Source organism: Haliotis cracherodii, unplaced genomic scaffold, assembly GCF_022045235.1.
Source record: "Haliotis cracherodii isolate W230 unplaced genomic scaffold, xgHalCrac1.p SCAF_3, whole genome shotgun sequence".
Taxonomy (NCBI): domain Eukaryota; kingdom Metazoa; phylum Mollusca; class Gastropoda; order Lepetellida; family Haliotidae; genus Haliotis; species Haliotis cracherodii.
In genome coordinates, this window is record NW_027266286.1 from 70631913 (window position 1) to 70653173 (window position 21261).

At 43.2% G+C, this 21261-nt stretch overlaps 1 protein-coding gene across 1 annotated transcript in view; it reads right to left on the reverse strand.

Annotated features, from left to right (window-relative positions):
- Nucleotides 1-1363: 1363 nt before the first annotated feature.
- The window catches only part of LOC139473626 (DNA-directed RNA polymerase III subunit RPC2-like), a 40307-nt gene continuing 20409 nt past the window's right edge, over nucleotides 1364-21261 (reverse strand). The window contains exons 12-30 of the mRNA XM_071256301.1: nucleotides 19743-19853; nucleotides 18657-18746; nucleotides 17430-17592; nucleotides 16162-16315; nucleotides 15908-15982; nucleotides 15428-15526; nucleotides 14655-14782; nucleotides 13404-13489; nucleotides 12494-12617; nucleotides 11369-11527; nucleotides 10137-10257; nucleotides 9022-9165; nucleotides 6814-6862; nucleotides 6598-6615; nucleotides 5162-5267; nucleotides 4480-4576; nucleotides 3784-3981; nucleotides 3059-3148; nucleotides 1364-1776 (exon numbers count right to left, since the gene is read on the reverse strand). Of these exons, the coding sequence (XP_071112402.1) occupies nucleotides 1644-1776; nucleotides 3059-3148; nucleotides 3784-3981; nucleotides 4480-4576; nucleotides 5162-5267; nucleotides 6598-6615; nucleotides 6814-6862; nucleotides 9022-9165; nucleotides 10137-10257; nucleotides 11369-11527; nucleotides 12494-12617; nucleotides 13404-13489; nucleotides 14655-14782; nucleotides 15428-15526; nucleotides 15908-15982; nucleotides 16162-16315; nucleotides 17430-17592; nucleotides 18657-18746; nucleotides 19743-19853 (2145 nt within the window). The 3' untranslated portion in view covers nucleotides 1364-1643. The remainder of the gene's footprint in view (nucleotides 1777-3058; nucleotides 3149-3783; nucleotides 3982-4479; nucleotides 4577-5161; nucleotides 5268-6597; nucleotides 6616-6813; nucleotides 6863-9021; nucleotides 9166-10136; nucleotides 10258-11368; nucleotides 11528-12493; nucleotides 12618-13403; nucleotides 13490-14654; nucleotides 14783-15427; nucleotides 15527-15907; nucleotides 15983-16161; nucleotides 16316-17429; nucleotides 17593-18656; nucleotides 18747-19742; nucleotides 19854-21261) is intronic.

Genomic DNA, 21261 nt, shown 5'->3' on the forward strand with positions numbered 1-21261 from the left:
GGACAGCTCAGCCAGCCTCCAGTGGTGCATTTATATTTACCAAGGGAAGTAACTCTGCAGTGTGCCCTCTACCTGAAGGCAAGATGCACTTGTCTGTATGTCCCTGCTAAACAGGACAACAGGAATTGTAACCAGAAAAAACAAACATTGAGAACTCTGTAACAATATAATTTATTTAATTTGATTCCTTTATGACATAAACAAAACACATTCACAGGAAACCATTCTCTCAGTTCAAACATTCTTGTCACGTACAATCCCTTTACAAAACGGTCAACATGTCTCAATACACAAATGCTCCATTCACCTTGCCAACTCCGGCAGTAAGTGTTCTTTCACTGAATGCCGAAGGTTACTAAGGATGAAGCAGGACCCATCCACATCAGATCTGACTATGTTCGATTCATCAAATTATTCTTGACATTCAAACCAATCAAATAAATTGTTCCAGCACTTAATAACAAGACTTCCAGCACAAATTACACCTCAGAGGAAGTCAAGCCTATGTTGTATCAAACATATACACATCTCAATCAAGTTTGTCCATTTTATAAATTGTTAAAGTAACCCCTAACGCTGTCCATAGTGATGACTTCAACGATTAGCTCTCCTATTTTGCCTGAAGATCAGAGGTGCACCTCCAGGAAGGGACATCAGATCTTCACTGACATATTTTGTGATTCAGACAACTTATGTCACCAAGCTGGGTTTAACACTGTGGTCCAGTTATGTCGTGTCAGGTTGATGTGGGAGGTTAGCTCGAAGTGACGCATGTCCACTTTCTTAAGACCTGTAAGCATGGGCATGGTGCTAAGAAACCTAGAAAAATAATCCGGGCGAACCTGTCATCTAACCCATGATGACTTTCACTTGGAACCGTAAAGGCCTACAGTGTCTTCCATTAAACCTCACCACAATAAGAGATGTCTATACACACGCTGCCCTGTGGAACCTGCGTGAATGGAGAAACAGTTAGGGACCAGTCACTGGTTATAGCATCCCTGATTACCCAGAAACCTATGTCTTTTTTCTGTCATGATAAACACTCTGGATGCATTTGCCACCATGATACTTAGAATCGCAGTTCAATCAAATTACACTCATAAACAAAAGACAATCTGTGCCAAGTTAATAATAAGAGACCTCAAGATGGCGACTTACATGAAGCAATGGTGGTGAATGGGTCGAGGGCACTACAATATCACCAACACCAACAGGGGCATGGAGAAGTACACAAGTTGGGGGAGGATCTTTATAAAGAGTTATTATTTTCATGGGATTTTCCTGATACTTTGGCAATGTTACATCACTGGGGTCATGAACAAATGGACAGCATTTGGAGAATTGGCATTCACATAGTTTGGGAGAAAAGTTCCCCATTATTTTATCATGGTGAATCTAGGATTTGAATCATCTGATCCTCACACAGCTTAGGAACACAACTCCGTGAATTGCGACACTTTTCACCCTTGGCGCCGCCCTTCCTATGAAAACGGACCAGTCCCTGACACAGCCATGGAGGATATTGTCATTGCCATGTTCAAAACAGGTGACCTCAGCCTGTGTGTTCATCTTCAGTCTTGATGGAGTTGTTTGTGGGTCACTGACAAGTGAGTGACGGCCCCCTACAGTCTAGGCCTGTGCTATACTTCATTGTACTTCTTGAGTGTGAGTCTGGGTATGATGTTCATGGACTGGAGCTCCTGGAAGAGAAGCTTGCAGGCGTAGGGCATCTTGAGTGTAGAGACTGCCTTGGAGGACTTGCAGTACTGGCACCTGGACAGGCAGAAACACTGATTACATTTGACAGACATTGACACAAGAGATACGATAAGACCTTATTATCCAAAGGTAAAAAATGTATAATGACAGGGTAAGATTTGTGTACAGAAAACTGTTAAATAGTATTAAACAGATAAACATTCCAAAGACTGTTACTGGCTGGCATGAATGATTGCCGGACCGTGTGGTATTGTATGCCAAGAGGTAGAAACTGATATTCGGAATGAAGTATATCACTGCTGTCATTTAGTATCTTAGGCGCCTTTTTGACAATTTGCTGCTCATAAATTTCGCCCTTGTGTTGGAATTGGGTACCCGAGATTTTGCTTGCTGTACTTAAAATGTTATGTATTTTACATCTATTTTGAAAAGACAGGCTCCCATACCAGCAGTTAACATTAAGAACTAAAATGCTTTGAATAAATGTTCCATAAACCAGAGAGAGTATTGTATTATTAAACATAAAAAACCAAGACGCAGTAAGAAATACAGTTAGAGTGAATGTTGTCTTTGCTGCAGTCATCAATATTCCAGCTATATCACATCTTCATATTAATCAGAGTTGCTACACATTTCAAGGCCGTAGTTAACTTTTTTTTACAGGGGGGGCAAATATTTCTACAAGTATCACTTGTCCCCAACTTTTATTCTCATGATTCAAATAAAACTGTTTTCTATAAAAAAATCCAGGGGGCAACCCACCCACCCCCCCCCCCCCCCCAGTGGTTGATGGCAAGAGGAACACCCCACACTGTCTGGGTATGATGTGACACCCAGTCTGCCAGGCCCACTCGCCTCCTTTTAGTCAGCTTTTACACCTATCATCTGGGCCCCCTTCCACAAAGCGGTCTTAGAGCTACGGCTTTTGAAGTATGGGAGTTACAATCATCTTGTGCTCCGGTTGCTTTATGGGACCAGGCCCTGTGAAACTTCCATACTTTAATACTTTAACATAGGCTTATGAGTATCATAGCGCTAAGATCGCTTTGTGGAATTAGGCCTAGGACTTCTGGGCCTTGTTTCACAAAGTGATTTTAGCACTAAGATTATCGTAACTCCCATCTTTAACATAGACTTACGACTGTCGTAGCGCTATGATCACTTTGTGTCCTAGAATCTCCATAGGATTAGCCTCTTTATCATGTTCCTTAAGAAAACCCGGTACAGACTGGAATCGTGTGTGGGAAAGGAGATCTGGGCACATTTGCTGAAGAATATTGTACAATAAAATTAAATCTTAGATCTTAGCCAGAAGGAAAACAAATGTAATGCTGACCATCCCGAGTATCCCAGAAGGCCACACTCGCCGCACACGTCCACCTCAAAGGCATCGCTGGAGATCATCAACCTCTCCAACAACAGCATACTGTCACATAAACAGAGGACCATGAACCAACATACTACCTACCTTGTTTATTCTTCAAAATAAAACAAATAAACGCCAAGGAAATCTTCAAGTCTGGCAGATAATTTACTAGACTTAGGACCAATTGTTAGACATAAATGATCAACTTACATTTTGTTATCAGGCCAGATCAATTTAATTTCTGTTTAGAGACAAAGGTACCCAAAGTTTGGAAATAAATAAACACAATTATCATGAATAAAATGCTGTATTTGATTCCAATTCCTTTTTGTTATTTCCATATTGATAATTAACACATCAACCTCAACAGCATGTTTGTTCTTTTCTTTATTTTGTCACCCGCCTCTTGTCATATTGCCCAAGAATATTTATAAAAAAATACATTATACAAGATAATTAGTTGATATGGCCTCGCATGTGCAACAAAAGACATAAGTTTGTTTTTGACTGATTAGTTGGAATGAGATTGGAATAACTAATATATGTGATAAAATTCTGGAAATGAATTTAAATACGACTTACTCTCACTAACTGGTAAGCTTTAAAGCAAGACTTAAACCTTTTCTAACAACACTGACAGCAAACATATCTGATATTTCTATGTGGCACCACATGAAACTATAAAGCACGCCTACCTAGCACCATATCCGATGAGACAATCCCTCTCCATCTCCCCCAGACGAAGCCCCCCGTCTCGGGACCGCCCCTCGGTGGGCTGGCGTGTGAGGACGGCACGGGGCCCCTTGGCCCGGGCATGCATCTTGTCCATCACCATGTGCTTCAGCTTCTGGTAGTACACAGGCCCGAAGTAGATGTAGGCTGTCAGCGGCTCACTGTGGGCACAGATCACTGACTTAACAATCTCGTAGGGATGTGACAGTCACTGAAGCTTTAGTGCATTGTAATGCATTGTACCATGTGTGCATAGCATCTCAAAGGCATGTCATCATACAAAGTGGATATGAATGAAATGTAAAACACTCAACGTGACATAGTCTTTGTTTGTTTGTTTGTTGTTTAATGCTGCACTCAACAATATTCTAGCTATAAGACGGCAGTCTGTAAATAATCAAGTCTGGACCAGATAATCCAGTGATTGACTTTATGAGCATCGATCCACACAATTGGGATACAATGACATGCATCAACCAAGTCAGCGAGCATGACCACCCTATCTTGTTAGTCACCGCTTACAACAAGCATAGTCACCTTTTATGTCAAGCATGGGTTGCTGAAGACCTATTCTGAACCCGATCTTCACGGGTGGACATGGTCTTTGCATGACCCATAACACTACAGACTGACCAAGACTCATAGCAGTAAGGACTAACCCAGTGATCCCTGAAGTGACATAGTCTTTGCCCAGGTAGTTGAAGCCGTGATCCACCAGCACCTCGGACAGGTCCGTCACCTTGTCCCCTCCAAATGCTGAAGCAGATCATACATACTTGAGCTCATTACCATGATCATAGTGACAGCAAACTTAAAAGTCATAAAGATGTTTGCCCAATTCTTCTCTTCTGTGGCCTGTTGATCTCATCAAGCATGTGCTGATGTTCAACATTTCTGGGCTAAAAAGCAGGCAGTGGAGAAAGCCCTGGATACATGTTGGTAATGACCAGCTTTGGTTCAGCAAAGACGAAACATCATCAATGAATACAAGGAAAATTCTTAGAACATTGAAATCCACTCCCACACAGCAGGGTGGCATGGGGGAGGGGAAGCGTGGGCGGTCCTGCAATTTTCTTTGTAAAGTTATGTCCCTTGGCACACCAGAAACCTATGATCGTGGTTTTGAATCCCACGTTGCCCAGATTATGTCTTTAGGTTTGTCAGCACCAGACACATGCCTGTGACTTTCACCAAAGTGGTAAACGTCTGCATCACATTGGGCTTTCCTCCCACATTACTCACTCACACACAGCAGCCAACCAAAAGGAGTTTTCCATAAGTATTTAATGGAGTATAAGTAAACCATGAGGTATTGTTATTTCACCTGTAGATGGGACTCACCTGTTCCGTAGTGGAACTTGCCCTCCAACACTCCCGCCTTGCCTCCTAGCAACTCAATCAGCTTGCCCACCGTCATACGGGAGGGGAACCCATGGGGGTTCATGATCTGCATATCAAACACACAGCAGTGTCAGCATAGAGAAACAGGTGTCGACACCCTTGGCCTTCACCTTCACCTTCACCCCACCCAGGGTCATCTACCCGAGGCAAGGGAGTTAACCGACTGTAAAAGTCCAGATTCCACCAGACTCGATTGCAGCGCCACCAGTGGCTATTACGAGTTATGTCCCTTCTATGTCCCTCCTATTGACAACCAGATTCCACCTATCATTTGCTTCAAATAAAATGGCGTAACCCAGTGAAGACAATCTAATCTATCATCAAGATCTATATTGTAACAAATCGGGTCTTATTTCGCGTAGTGCATCAAACCTTGATTAAAAACAGATTTGGAAAATATCTGTTGACGATAAGCTGACGGTACACATGCTTTGCAAATCCTGCAAGGCAGTTTACGAACCGGATGTTTATTTCGTTACACGATTTTGATTGGAGTATGCATAGACACGTTAGTCCAGCCAAAATATAACTCCATAATTTCAGCCTAGTTCGGCAAGGGTGGAAACTGGACTTTTATAGTCAGCTAACTTTCTTGCCTCAGGAAGATGACCAAGGGCTTGATTTAAGGAAGTTATTTACATTGCACCAGGTGCGTGTTGACATGAAACCCCAGTTGTACCAGACAAAACCAGGTTGCAGCCTGGTCCCATTAATTTATCAAATTTGAAAGATAGCCTGTCTGCTGCTGTGTCACATTAACTAATGATGTATTGCTGTAAAACTTAATAGGAACATGTGCACATAATCTTAAAGTATGCAAAGTTTGATGACGTCAAGCCCACAAAAGCATGACAAATTTCACATAACATAGAGATTAGTGATATAGTAAGGTAAACCCTAGAGGTATTGACAAGGAAGGGTTAGGCAGACACAAATTGAATTGTTTACATGCATTGGTGCATATTGACAAAAATATTAGGTTGCACTTTCAATAATAGGTTGCACTGGTGCATGTTTTATATAGCTAATTGGACCCCACCATTCCTCCTGGATTTGCCAGTGAAATCAATTAAGATAGGAGTGGGTATCAAATTAGGAGTAGGTATCAAATTAGGATTAGGTATCAAATTAGGAGTAGATATCAAATTAGGATTAGGTATCAAATTAGGAGTAGGTATCAAATTAGGAGTAGGTATCAAATTAGGAGTAGGTATCAAATTAGGAGTAGGTAGTCAAATGTGGACTGATAAACACTCAGAACATTTAAAACAAGAAACTATTTAAAAATGTGAAATTTGGCAGTCAAAATGTGATTTTCCTGCAGTAGTTATTTTTATTAAATGCAGAATTGTTTGCTGACTGTTGACGATACTCACAATGTCTGGACATATTCCCTGAAGTAAAGAAGATAAATATTTGACTGAAACATGTTGAAGCAATAATAAGATTTACATGAAGTGATCTACACAAAATATGTATTGACATTAATTAATAATTTCTGTACAGCACTGGTCTGTAAAAGAGTTGAAACTTTGAAGTCAGATAATGTATCCAAAGCATATTTGCCATTACTGATGCTGAGTTAAACTTACCAGATCAGTGAAGGGCATATCTTCTTGAGGAACAATCAGACCACACACTCTGCAGGAAACATTCCAATGTTAATATACATCAAATATTACATTGAAACTGGTGAAGAAAATAAGTTCCAAAGTTTTGAAAAATCTAACAAAAAATTCAAATGACATGTTAATCAATCTCGCAGGTTGTTCCAATGTGACCTGTGATGGGAAGTCCTCAGACCTTTGTTTAGCATTAGCAAGAACTCAGATCTGATTTGAATGAGATTGCATGTTTATACTTAAATCTTACAGAATTACAGAATGAAGGTTAATATAACATTATTTCTCAACACGGCAAAACAATAAACAGTTCATTCCAAAGCAGTATTTCAGCTATGTCACAGTGATGTATTAATAATCAAGTCGCACATGGCAAGTTAGAACTATAAATATGAGCGGCACAATGACACATCAGCCACATCCCCAGGGAGACAAGCATGAGGTACTGAGGACCTCTCCTGCCCCAGAATCCCCACAGGGAGACAAGCATGAGGTACTGGGGACCTCCCCTGCCCCAGAATCCCCACAGGGAGAAAAGCATGAGGTACTGAGGACCTCTCCTGCTCCAGAATCCCCACAAAGAGACAAGCATGAGGTACTGGGGACCTCTCCTGCCCCAGAATCCCCACAGGGAGACAAGCATGAGGTACTGGGGACCTCTCCTGCCCCAGAATCCCCACATGTAGACAAGCATGAGGTACTGGGGACCTCTCCTGCCCCAGAATCCCCACATGTAGACAAGCACGAGGTACTGAGGACCTCTCCTGCTCCAGAATCCCCACAAAGAGACAAGCACGAGGTACTGAGGACCTCTCCTGCCCCAGAATCCCCACAAAGAGACAAGCATGAGGTACTGGGGACCTCCCCTGCCCCAGAATCCCCACAAAGAGACAAGCATGAGGTACTGGGGACCTCTCCTGCCCAGAATCCCCACAAAGAGACAAGCAGGGGGTACTGGGGACCTCCCCTGCCCCAGAATCCCCACAGGGAGACAAGCATGAGGTACTGGGGACCTCTCCTGACCCAGAATCCCCACAAAGAGACATGCATGAGGTACTGGGGACCTCTCCTGCCCAGAATCCCCACAAAGAGACAAGCATGAGGTACTGGGGACCTCCCCTGCCCAGAATCCCCACAGGGAGACAAGCATGAGGTACTGGGGACCTCTCCTGCCCAGAATCCCCACAGGGAGACAAGCACGAGGTACTGGGGACCTCTCCTGCCCAGAATCCTCACAGGGAGACCAGCAGGGGGTACTGGGGACCTCCCCTGCCCCAGAATCCCCACAGGGAGACCAGCATGAGGTACTGGGGACCTTCCCTGCCCCAGAATCCCCACAGGGAGACCAGCATGAGGTACTGGGGACCTCTCCTGCCCCAGAATCCCCACAGGGAGACCAGCAGGGGGTACTGGGGACCTCTCCTGCCCAGAATCCCCACAGGGAGACAAGCACGAGGTACTGGGGACCTCTCCTGCCCCAGAATCCCCACAGGGAGACAAGCAGGGGGTACTGGGGACCTCTCCTGCCCAGAATCCCCACAAAGAGACAAGCAGGGGTTACTGGGGACCTCTCCTGCCCAGAATCCCCACAAAGAGACAAGCACGAGGTACTGGGGACCTCTCCTGCCCCAGAATCCCCACAGGGAGACAAGCAGGGGGTACTGCGGACCTCTCCTGCCCAGAATCCCCACAAAGAGACAAGCAGGGGTTACTGGGGACCTCTCCTGCCCAGAATCCCCACAAAGAGACAAGCAGGGGTTACTGGGGACCTCTCCTGCCCAGAATCCCCACAGGGAGACAAGCAGGGTGTACTGGGGACCTCTCCTGCCCAGAATCCTCACAGGGAGACAAGCAGGGGGTACTGGGGACCTCTCCTGCCCAGAATCCTCTCAGGGAGACAAGCACGAGGTACTGGGAACCTCTCCTGCCCAGAATCCCCACAGGGAGACAAGCATGAGGTACTGGGGACCTCTCCTGCCCAGAATCCCCACAGGGAGACAAGCACGAGGTACTGGGAACCTCTCCTGCCCAGAATCCCCACAGGGAGACAAGCATGAGGTACTGGGGACCTCTCCTGCCCCAGATTCCCCACAGGGGTCCACCTTACATCATTATTCTGTATAAACACTACAACCAGCATATCTGACAGACTTGTTCTACTGCCTCCTCCCTCCTCACCCTTTCTGCCCATGTCGACTACTGAACTTGTCCCCGATCTCTGGTCGGCGCGTCTGTCTCTGCAGGATCTTGATGAGGAAGGCTTCCTCTGGATTGGCTGTGATCAGGACCTTCTCCACATAGCACGCCTCTGGGGCCTTGTACCTGCATGATGGTAAAGCAATAAACAGAAGGTACATCAATCATGTACAGAAGACGACATGAAATGGGGTAAACTTCACATTTAACTTCTTGTACTTATATAGCAACATTCCTTGTGTATAGCACATGTGTGTGTGTGTGCATGCTTATGTGAGTGTTTGTCTGTGTGTGTGTGTGTGTGTGTGTGTGTGTGTGTGTGTGTGTGTGTGTGTGTGTGTGTGTGTGTGTGTGTGTGTGTGTGTGTGTGTGTGTGTTGTGTATGTGTGTGTGTGTGTGTGCCTGTGTGTGTGTGGCTGCCTGTACTCGCCCGGACTAATGCCGCTTTTATAGTGCTGGCCCACTGAGATACCATGCCTCAGTTTAACATGGATACCCAACCCAGACGCTGTATACTGACTCCAAGTTGACCACTCCTTGTCTTAGCCCCATTATGCCAAGGGCCAGGCTGGGTAACAACAAGTACCATATTTTAACATCTTTTGGTATGACGTGGCCAGGATCAAACCCCCGACCTTCCGCTCTCTACTAGAACACTCAGGCAGTTGCTAGTAGAGTATGAGTTACACGTGTCAATAGCGGGTGTATATCATTTTAGCAGCATGGGCTTGAGCAGAAGCACCTAATAATGTCACATGTTCACATTTTGCAAAGAGAAATATTTTTGAGTGAACATAAATCTATCCTGGTGACTGCCATCAGATTCAGTAAGGCAAACAGGGTCATCTGGGATGTGACTGGGATGTGACCAGCATGCCATATCACATTAAACATGATATGTCATGATATCCACACAGGTCGGCCAACCAACTTGTGTGGGTTTTTCAAAGATAATGACTGGCCAATGAGACAGCTTGCTTCTAAAATGAGTAATGACAATAATCCTAACATTGATAAGGGTTTGTAAAACAATAAATGGCTAAAAGCAAAAGCTAGATCCTAGTTGATGCCACAACAAACGTTTCAAATGAACTCACGTGACTGGGACGTCTCTGTATTCTGGCTGCTGTGGCTGACCAGATGCAGACGTGAGTGTTGTCATGGTGATAGTTGGCATTGCTTTGTTGATCATCACCTGTTTATTTTCTATCCTCTCCCCTACAAATGAAACATCATCCTACACCACAGCTACAACACAATGAAGATATACGCCTGTATTTTGAAATTTGAGATACTGTCAGTGTAGACCAGACAGAACTTAATTTAAAACTAGTGCTACAGGAAGTATCCTAACTCACATGTAGTATTGTCCATACCACTAACTCTTTTTTTTATGTACGGAACAATTTGACCAGTCACTGTAGGGACTTCCCGCGCAACTTGTATTTCTATTGGAAAAACGTTATGCTGACACATAATAGTCAAATTGCCACAAATATGACTTTTAAAGGGTCATAGTACGGCATTTATGATCTATATATTCTCTTATCTGTCCACAAAATTTCATTACAAGGCAAGAATAGCGGTAATCTGACTGTGGTTGCTGTAAATAACGGTGACTTGTGCAATCTACTGATCATTTCCCACACGTTTTTGCCAAAATTTAGGTAAACTATATTGAATGAAATTTTGAATAAAATTAATAAAATATATTATGAAAACATAAGTTCAGACACACAACGAACACATATTAATAAGCAGATAGTAATAACAGGATTAAAATGTGTTCTTCAGTTCGGATTTGTTGACTGGTATTCCCAGTGTTATGTGCTCGCGGTGATCAGCTGATAATGTTTTCTAACGATGGGGAAAAAAACATTGTGTCAGTGTAAATCTTGAGTTTATTAAAAATGTGTTACCACGCTCTATAACCAAGTAAGCACTGTTCACAGGTCACAAATCACCCAATCAAGTCCTTGGATGGGTGACCGTGTTTCGGCAGCTTGATTCCTGCAAGTTTCTAGGGCTTTGGTCCTGCCTCACACTGAAGCACATGTAACACATGGTATCTCCTTGGGAAAGTGACTTTGTTCGAAATGTGCCTCTGTTCACCCAGCAGTGAGTGGATACCCGGTAACATGAGTTGGCAATGTGGCTATTAACCTTCTAGCACAGGAAGCTTGGAATTGTATACTCCCCAGGGAGTTGAGAATGATTGTTGAGTGCACACTGATCCAGAGACTGGGGTAATAACAGCGCTTTGAGCATGCCCCTGAGTGGTGTGGAAATATGTGCAATATAAATGGCCTATTATTATTATAATTTTTACCTGGAGCACAGATTCCGTCAGCATCCAGGGCCTCGTGCCTCCAGATGGGCTTCCTTGTACTGGCGTCCAGGAGAGGCCCTTTCACCTTGTCAAATGTCTGGTTGGCGTACCGCTTCAGGCAACACGTCTGCTTCCTGTACACCAGACACCGGCCGAACCCTGTCACAGGGTACAACAAATGGGTAGACATCACAGCTTATCCAGATTTCATTTTTACTGTCCAATATTAAATGACAAATTATGGAATTATGATAACAACTTCTTAATTGTATAATCTAGTCATAACTGGTTTCACTTACATGTATCTAAGTATAACAGGTTTCATTTGAATGTTTATTTATATGGTATGTTCTCCCATCCTGTCATTCAGCCGATGAAGGGGAAAGAAATACCCTTAAAACATTGTGTATGTATAATAAAGAAGTCGTTATCCATGATATTGTTTGTAATAATTACATCCAACTTCTAAATGCCTGTATAAGATAGCTTTACGATAAATCGCAAAAAGTAATGAAGAACAAAGCGTGGTTAATTTCACGATTACACATTGTTCCATCATGACATCATTTCTGGGGATTCGAACATGTGCTCGCAACTTGATGCCGTTGTAAATTGGACGACATTATTTTTGCAAGGGAAGTGGGAAGTGAGTTGTTTCCCATAGATAATCAACATGAAAAACGTGATAATACCAAACTTACCCCCCCTGTACATAAATGGACTTGTCTGACATTGCCGAGGTTGGACTGTATTCAGGGAGTCATCATTATTTTAAGTATGGGTAAATGTTTTTAAGGCCTGTACAATCTATTGACATTCCTTAAAAAGGCTGTCCAAAATGTTGATATCTCAAATAAGAAATAAGAGACTCATGGTCGTTGTTTATTGTACAAGAAAACACTGCAGGGCAAACAAAAAATAAGCCTTATGTTTATTCTCCCTGCAGTGTCTTAGTGTACGATAAACTACGACCACGAGCAGTTTATTTCTTAAATACAGACTCATCTAAACGTTGTTGGCTCCAACATTCTGTTTGGAACTCACACAGAGATTCACAAGGACTTTTATAGAGCGTAGTAATGAAGTGGTGCAAACACTTTCCACATTCTCACTGAGAGACCCTACCTCTGTCTAGTGATGCCTTGTTCAACACCAGAGCATCTTCAATGTCATAGCCGCTGAAACTCATCACAGCCACTGTAGCATTCTGACCTGCAGGGAGCTTGTCAAAGTTGACCAGTTCTATCGTCTGGAAATACATTCAGTGACAGATCTTGAAAATACTGAATTTATAAAAAAAACATGCAGAATCAAAATGTTGAAGTCACAGGATCTAACATTGTGATTACTGATTATCACATTTCATTGGTCCAGGCTAGACTAAATAATATGTCCTATCTTGCCTTGTTTGTTGCTGAGTGCTGCAATCAGCAATATTCCAGCTTTATGACTGCGGCCTGTAAGAAAGGTCTGGACCAGGCAAACCAGTGATTGATAGAATGAGAAATGATCCCTTGGGTGCCATGACATGTAATCAACCTTGTCTCGGAGCCTTACAACCCAATCCATTAAGTCACATCATACCACAAACATAGGCTGCTAGAGAATACCTACAGGGGGGGGGACCTCGGGACCCTTCGACCTGAACTTCCAACACACATGCCTTACTGGGGACATGTTCTGCCCATTTGCTTGTTTTTGTTTGTTGTTTTATGTCCCACCCAACAATATTCTAGCTATATGCAGATAGGACGTCAGTCGGTAAATAATAAAGTCTAGATCAGACAATCCAGTGATTGACATCATATTCTGCCCCATAGCAGAGCTCTAGATAACTTTTTGAGCAACTGAGTTTTTACTCTAGGGTTTCTAATTTAATTGGGTTATTACATTTTTCATTGGGTAACCAATATTTTACGCAAAAAACGCTGCTTTTCTGTAGCTCTGCCATAGTCAAAGGACCAGCACTGTGACAGAGCGGTCTGTGAATAATCAAGTCTAGATCAGACAATCCAGAGCTGTTGGTGAACCTGACCTTGGACTTGACGAGAGGAGTCTGTGGGTAGACCAGAAGATACATCAGCGTGTCGATCCGGTTCCTCTGGTTGTACCCTATAGAACCTGCAACAGAGAAGACAAGTCTCCAACTGCTTAGAAGAACATCACTGGTTGTGGGGTTAGGGCGACACACATATCAAGCACTAGGATACCTACCCATGGCCTGTTTCCCCATGGCACACTGGTAGGTGTTACGAGGGGACTGGTGGTGGGGGTGAGGGCGACACACATATCAAGCACTAGGATACCTACCCATGGCCTGTTTTCCCATGGCACACTGGTAGGTGCTACGAGGGGACTGGTTGTGGTGGGGTCACGGCGACACACATATCAAGCACTAGGATACCTACCCATGGCCTGTTTCCCCATGGCACACTGGTAGGTGCTACGAGGGGACTGGTTGTGGTGGGGTCACGGCGACACACATATCAAGCACTAGGATACCTACCCATGGCCTGTTTCCCCATGGCACACTGGTAGGTGTTATGAGGGGACTGGTGGTGGTGGGGTCACGGCGACACACATATCAAGCACTAGGATACCTACCCATGGCCTGTTTCCCCATGGCACACTGGTAGGTGTTATGAGGGGACTGGTTGTGGTGGGGTCACGGCGACACACATATCAAGCACTAGGATACCTACCCATGGCCTGTTTCCCCATGGCACACTGGTAGGTGTTATGAGGGGACTGGTGGTGGTGGGGTCACGGCGACACACATATCAAGCACTAGGACACCTACCCATGGCCTGTTTCCCCATGGCACACTGGTAGGTGTTACGAGGGGACTGGTGGTGGGGGTGAGGGCGACACACATATCAAGCACTAGGATACCTACCCATGGCCTGTTTTCCCATGGCACACTGGTAGGTGTTATGAGGAGACTGGTTGTGGTGGGGTCACGGCGACACACATATCAAGCACTAGGATACCTACCCATGGCCTGTTTCCCCATGGCACACTGGTAGGTGTTATGAGGGGACTGGTTGTGGTGGGGTCACGGCGACACACATATCAAGCACTAGGATACCTACCCATGGCCTGTTTCCCCATGGCACACTGGTAGGTGTTACGAGGGGACTGGTGGTGGGGGTGAGGGCGACACACATATCAAGCACAAGGATACCTACCCATGGCCTGTTTCCCCATGGCACACTGGTAGGTGTTACGAGGGGACTGGTGGTGGTGGCGTGAGGGCGACGTACATATCAAGCACTAGTATACCTACCCATGGCCTGTTTTCCCATGGCACACTGGTAGGTGTTACGAGGGGACTGGTTGTGGTGGGGGTAGGGGATGAGACCGGCACACACACCCAGGATAGTGAACGGCTCTATCTCCAAGTGGGTAGTATCACTGCAAGAGATAAGAAAATGAAGAAATTTTCATTACAACTGACAATATGGTTTACAATAAAGTCAGGAAAACATCACATGACAAACACAAAATATGCACCACAACAAAGTTTTCAAGATATCAGTGTTCGAGAAAGTCTAGACAATAATGAGGAATACAACAATAAGTTGTGGGGTCACAGCTATTTAAATAGGCATGCTGAATAGGACCTTTTTCTACAGTATATTACACTGTATATTTCACTGTGACCATTTTATTCTCATCGCTTCATATGTTGTTAAAGGACACCCTAAACATGACAGATCGAGTTGCAGTTGTGCACAGTAAACAGCACAACCATAACAGCAGTAATGAGTGAGTGAGTGAGTATGGTTTTACGCCGCTTTTAGCAAAATTCCGGCAATATCACGGCGGGGGACACCAGAAATAGGCTTCACACATTGTACCCATGTCGGGAATCGAACCCGGGTCTTCGGCGTGACGAGCGAACACTTTAACCACTGGGCTACCCGACCGCCCCTCCAGCCAGCACTAATGAGGTTGCACGGTACACATTAGTCAGATTCTGTTCAACAACCCAACATTCCTGGTAGGGTGTATGGAGACTGAGAACCTGGAACATGGAAGTGTATTCCTGTAGCTCACCTTGTAATGTCCTTCTCGTACAGTGCAATCATACAGTCGTTCTCTTCGTTTACATCCAGATACTCCACAAGACCCTCCTTCAGAAAGTCATCAAAACACCTGCAATGTAGGAGACAGATTTGAATATTATTGTGTGCTCATTCAGCATTGCCTATCACTACTTATTGCCCATATGGCAGAAATAACCAAGTTCATAAAAATCAAATGTGCAAATATCACTTCCTGCGAACCAGGGTATTGTTTAGCCCAGTCATCAAAGTCACCACAACTTGCTGCACAAGTTACCTCCCTTGGACACACCAGAAACCTATGGTTGTGAATTCGAATCCCAGTCGGACACTATTATGTTTCGAGGTTTGTCAGCACCATACCCTTGCTCCTTGGTTTCTCCAAAGTGGACCTGCATCACCTCGGGCTTTCCTCCCACATTGAAATACTGTTCAAAGCAGCATTAAACCCATCTCACTCACTCACTCTTACCTAAATCCCTGACTCAGTTCCTTTATATGCTTGTTAGTCACATAGGGTTTTCCGTTCTGTACAATGATGTATGGTCTGAAACAAATAATAATAGATTTTCAAATTACTCTCATGAGACAGAACAAAAATCACAGTTTCTTATTCAACTTATCGCATCTAGCGAACTCTAACAAAGACTGAAACTAATTACTAGACCGGTACACATACGTAACGAGCACTTAATGAGACATCATCACAATGATTTTGACACTGACCTGCAGACTCGCCCCCCATCAGAGGCGATGTACACACATCGATGACCATGGTTGGGGAAGATGGACACAAACTCGCTAATGTATCCGGCCCGACGCATCATGCGGAATGTTCGGACCAGACGCTTGTAGTCTCGGATTACGCCAAGTATGTTTCCTGCAATTTATGTTGCACTCATAAGAAATACATGACTACATGTGAAGTCAGGACCTTTTTCTTTAAGATTAACATATACTCACCACCAAAAGAAATGTGAATACCATACACATTGGTTAATACATGAAGAATTATTCATATTCAAAAGATATTGGATTGGTTCGATGCACAAACGAACATACTGGTATGTTGTGTGAACCGATGAACGCATCATGACTCGAGATGGAAATCACATGCAACATACCATGATAAGAATAAAGTCACCATGTGCTAACACTTGACTGATTGTTAGTTTTATCATTAAGTGGTACACATTGGAAACATCTCTTCTTAATGTAGATTCTTCCCTATATGTTTCCATGGTTCACGTTTCTTTTGACGATGAGCATGGTGAGTATATACTAGACCTTTTCATCTTGCCTCAAGGAGATAACTGTTATTTTGTTTTTTTGTTTCAGAAACATGTACTAGTAGTCCAAACACTGTACAGATCAATCCTATTGACATATTTATTCTTTATGAGCATCACATGTAATATTACATCTGTTGTTGTTTACCCGCTTTTAGCAATATTCCAGCAATATCACAGCAAGTAACACCAGAAATAGGCTTCACACATTGTACCCATGTGGGGATTCGAAACCCGGGTCATTGGTGTGATGAGGGAATGTTTTAACAACTGGACTACCTGACCGCCACAATCAGTTGTTGACAACAGCAAGATGGGAACTAGGGCTGGAATGGGGTACTCGGGTCGAAAGGGTACTGAGTATGGCCCAAGTACCCACAGGACTACCGGACCCCTGGCTAGTCACATGATATATAAACCCATCAAACTCTATAGTTACACAAGTTGCTTAATGCTCCCATTTCTTTTGACTATGCAGGCATTCCTTCTGACTCTTATTTGTTAGAGTAAAGATAGAGCTTCCGTCAACTTCAGTGTATGCATGTATCTAAACAGCTATTGGCAGGACTCCGGTAAAACTTGAGGCCTACAGCAGGTACATGGGTAGGTCGGGTACCCAGGCAGTAAATTTGGACTAGTTCCAGCCCTAATGGCTGCCACTATATGTAAGGCATTGGGATGTATGAGAGAGGAATGGAGACGAACCGTTGAGGAAGACGAGGTAGACATAACAGCTGGACATCTCTTCCCCACTGAGCAGCTGAACGTCCTCCACGCCGAGGTTGAACGCAAGTCGGATAAGTGGGGCTTCATCCATGTCCGTGGTGATGTGTGTCATCAGAGCCAGGTTCTTCACCAGACCACATGCCTACACAATGTATAGAGGTATTACATGCCTACACAATGTATGGAGGTATTACATGCTCACACAATGTATGGAGGTATTACATGCCCACACAATGTATGGAGGTATTACATGCCTACACAATGTATGGAGGTATTACATGCCTACACAATGTATGGAGGTATTACATGCTCACACAATGTATGGAGGTATTACATGCCTATACAATGTATGGAGGTATTACATGCCTACACAATGTATGGAGGTATTACATGCCTACACAATGTATGGAGGTATTACATGCCTACACAATGTATGGAGGTATTACATGCCTACACAATGTATGGAGGTATTACATGCCTACACAATGTATGGAGATATTACATGCCTACACAATGTATGGAGGTATTACATGCCTACACAATGTATTGAGGTATTACATGCCTACACAATGTATGGAGGTATTACATGCCTACACAATGTATGGAGGTATTACATGCCTACACAATGTATGGAGGTATTACATGCCTACACAATATATGGAGATATTACATGCCTATACAATGTATGGAGGTATTACATGCCTACACAATGTATGGACGTATTACATGCCTACACAATGTATGGAGGTATTACATGCCTACACAATGTATGGAGGTATTACATGCCTACTCAATGACAAACACAACCCACGGTGTGGAAATGAGAAAGAGAATGAAGATATATAGAGGAAGCATGTGATCAGGTTGTGTAGGTCGCTATACACAGGATTACATGTGTGACCCATTTGTCTGGGTGGTGACCATGGTGATGACGGTATGTGTTCAGGTGAATTCATTTTTTGAAGCTGGAATCTCTGTACAAGCATGTTTTCACATAGGGTCGAAGAAGAAAGAAGAAATGCATAATAGACCTCTACACATTCTAGTCTCGGCCAGGCAACTGGGAAAGGTGGTCGCAAGGTCTAAATTTAACTCTATTTAATCACATCACTACATGAACATCTTCGTTAGTCCACACACCTTGTACTGATGTAGGCCCAACATTATTTACAGCAAGTTCAATCCTAACCGATCATGGTGACTTACCTCCCCTTCCGGTGTGTCGGAGGGACACAGCAGACCCCACTGTGACGGCTGCAGGGATCGGGGGCCGCTCACTTTCCTGGTTTTCTCAAACTGTGTGAACAAACAAGGACATGGTAAGGTGATGTGAAATGGGGTTTTACATGACAGTGAGTGAGTGAGTGAGTGAGTGAGTGAGTGAGTGAGTGATCGTAACATGCATACCCCTGCTTGCACTAAGCTTAACATGCATACCCCACTCAGACACAGTATATTGATTCTGAGTAGGGCTGCAACGAATACACTGAGGTGAATATGATTCGTATCACAAATATAGATAAACGAATACGAATATTATTTCACGAATACAATAGTAAGTCAGCAGTGAATGTATTATTTGTTATATTCAGTGAAATAAAAGCAACACAAATTATTTGACATGGTTTATTAATTATTAACATATTAAACATTTATATACTGCACTTATCCAGGTACTAGTATCTGCTCAAATGCAAGAATGACCAGTGACCACATTTCTGTCAAATTAAATGTTATAAGAATGTTGTCTTTCAAGAAATCTATGCATATAATATGTTCTTATGGATATTTTTAGATACCGGGTTTGTAAATGAACATGACTGCATATTCATGAATATTCGATTCTATTGGTCACCAATAACGAATTCAATTCATGAATGGATACAGTTTGATTCACCGAATACACGAGTGAATCGTAACAGCTCTAATTCTGAGCCAACCAGCCCTTGTTTTAACCCCTTAATGCTGAGCACCAGGCAAGGTAACAACAATTACCAGCATTTAACATGAGGTATGACATGGCTAGGGGATTGTACCACAAGCCTTCCAATCCTCTGGGCAAACGCTCTATCCACTACACCACGTTTTGATCAGAATTTCAGTTACATATACCAGTTTGTCTGGTAAATGTGGGAAGAAATCCTGAGTTGATGCATATAATTTTTACCATTTTGATAAAACCCACAGGTCTAGGTATCGTGCTGAGATATCTAGAATTGGTAGAAACATAATCAGGGCTAATTTGGGATTCGAATAAACAATGGGGGCATGCATGATGCTGCTGAATCCTACCTGTGAGGAGATCCTAGTCATCATCCCGAGAGCGGAGATGTAGGAGAGACGAGACAGAACCTGTGTCACTCCAGCTCTCTCCATCTTGAATCTCTTAATAGTCCAGTTACCCTGGCGACCAACAATAGTGCCATACAGTTTCAGTATTGTAGAATAAGACAAATAAAAGAGGTAGCATGAAAATACCCATGAATCACAGCATGCACAACTGCTGCAATACGGTCATCACGAGTCTGTTGATAATAACTACAATACACATTGCCAAAAGAAGCGTGATCCATAGAAACATATAGCGAAGTATGTACGTTAAGAAGAGATGTGTACCACTAGACGACAAAACTAACAATCAGTCAAGTGTTACCACAGAGACTAATTCTTATCCTGCACAAGACAAATTCTGCATCTCGAGTTATGGATCTCTGACATCACATGTGATGCGATCATGAGCGTCGGTCACAAAACAGTATGTTTATTTGTGTATCGAACCAATATAATATCTCTTGAATATGAGTAATTCTTCATATGTTAACCAACATGCATGGTATTCGTGTTTCTTGTATTGGTGAGTATATTCAATTGCAGACTCCTTAATACCAACAAGGAAAGCCAACAAATTGACACTTGTCACCACTTAGGAAGGACAGAAGAAGAGCAAGCTCTGCATCTCCCCTGAATTTGTTTCTGGAATATTGCAACATAAATCATGAAGGGCATATCAAAACTAGAATGTGCATAAGGGTTAATGTTGCTTAAATACAGAAAACGAGAGTTTTGACCAGCATTATGCGCATTCATACTCATTCATACAAATATAGATACACATTCAAGCCAGATTAATTGGTTTGATACGGTTACTTGATCCGAATCAAAAGGAATGACCGCTGTGTTGTGACAGCAACTACATGCAAGTTGACAGTGTCGCCTCAAATAGGATTGCCCACTAATTAAGAATATAAACTTCGCTTGTGGTTCTCTTTTATTTGCATGCATGCGCTTCTAAGATCAAAGGATGTATAGGTGTGAAAAGTTAACTAGTTGAACAATCATATTTCCGGGACTTGCCGCGGATGTTTTCAAACAGATTATTAGAACTCCATTCAGCGATGAACGGTTGATTATGCAATGAGAAGCGTTATGTGCAAATGAACAACGAACAACAATACAATTATGTCTGTGTAAAACTCTCAGTATTAAAAGTGTACATAAATTTTGGGAGCCATGCGTTACCGCGCGTAGTAACCAAGGTAGCGCTTTATCGAAGAGCACAATAGCGAGGGATCACTGTATGTAGATACGAAACTTCCTCTTGAATACGAAACTGCCCCCTATACATTTGGGAATGACTTTACGGCAGCCATCTTGGTTTGCTTTAGGTTGGCAGTTAAGTGACAACATGTGTAAGTGCAGGAGGTGTTTTGTTGGCTGATGAATACAAGTGTATACGAAGAACCCATGTCTGTCTATTTAAACAAAAGTCACACTAGCTTCTACACATATATGCACATACATAAAATTTGAA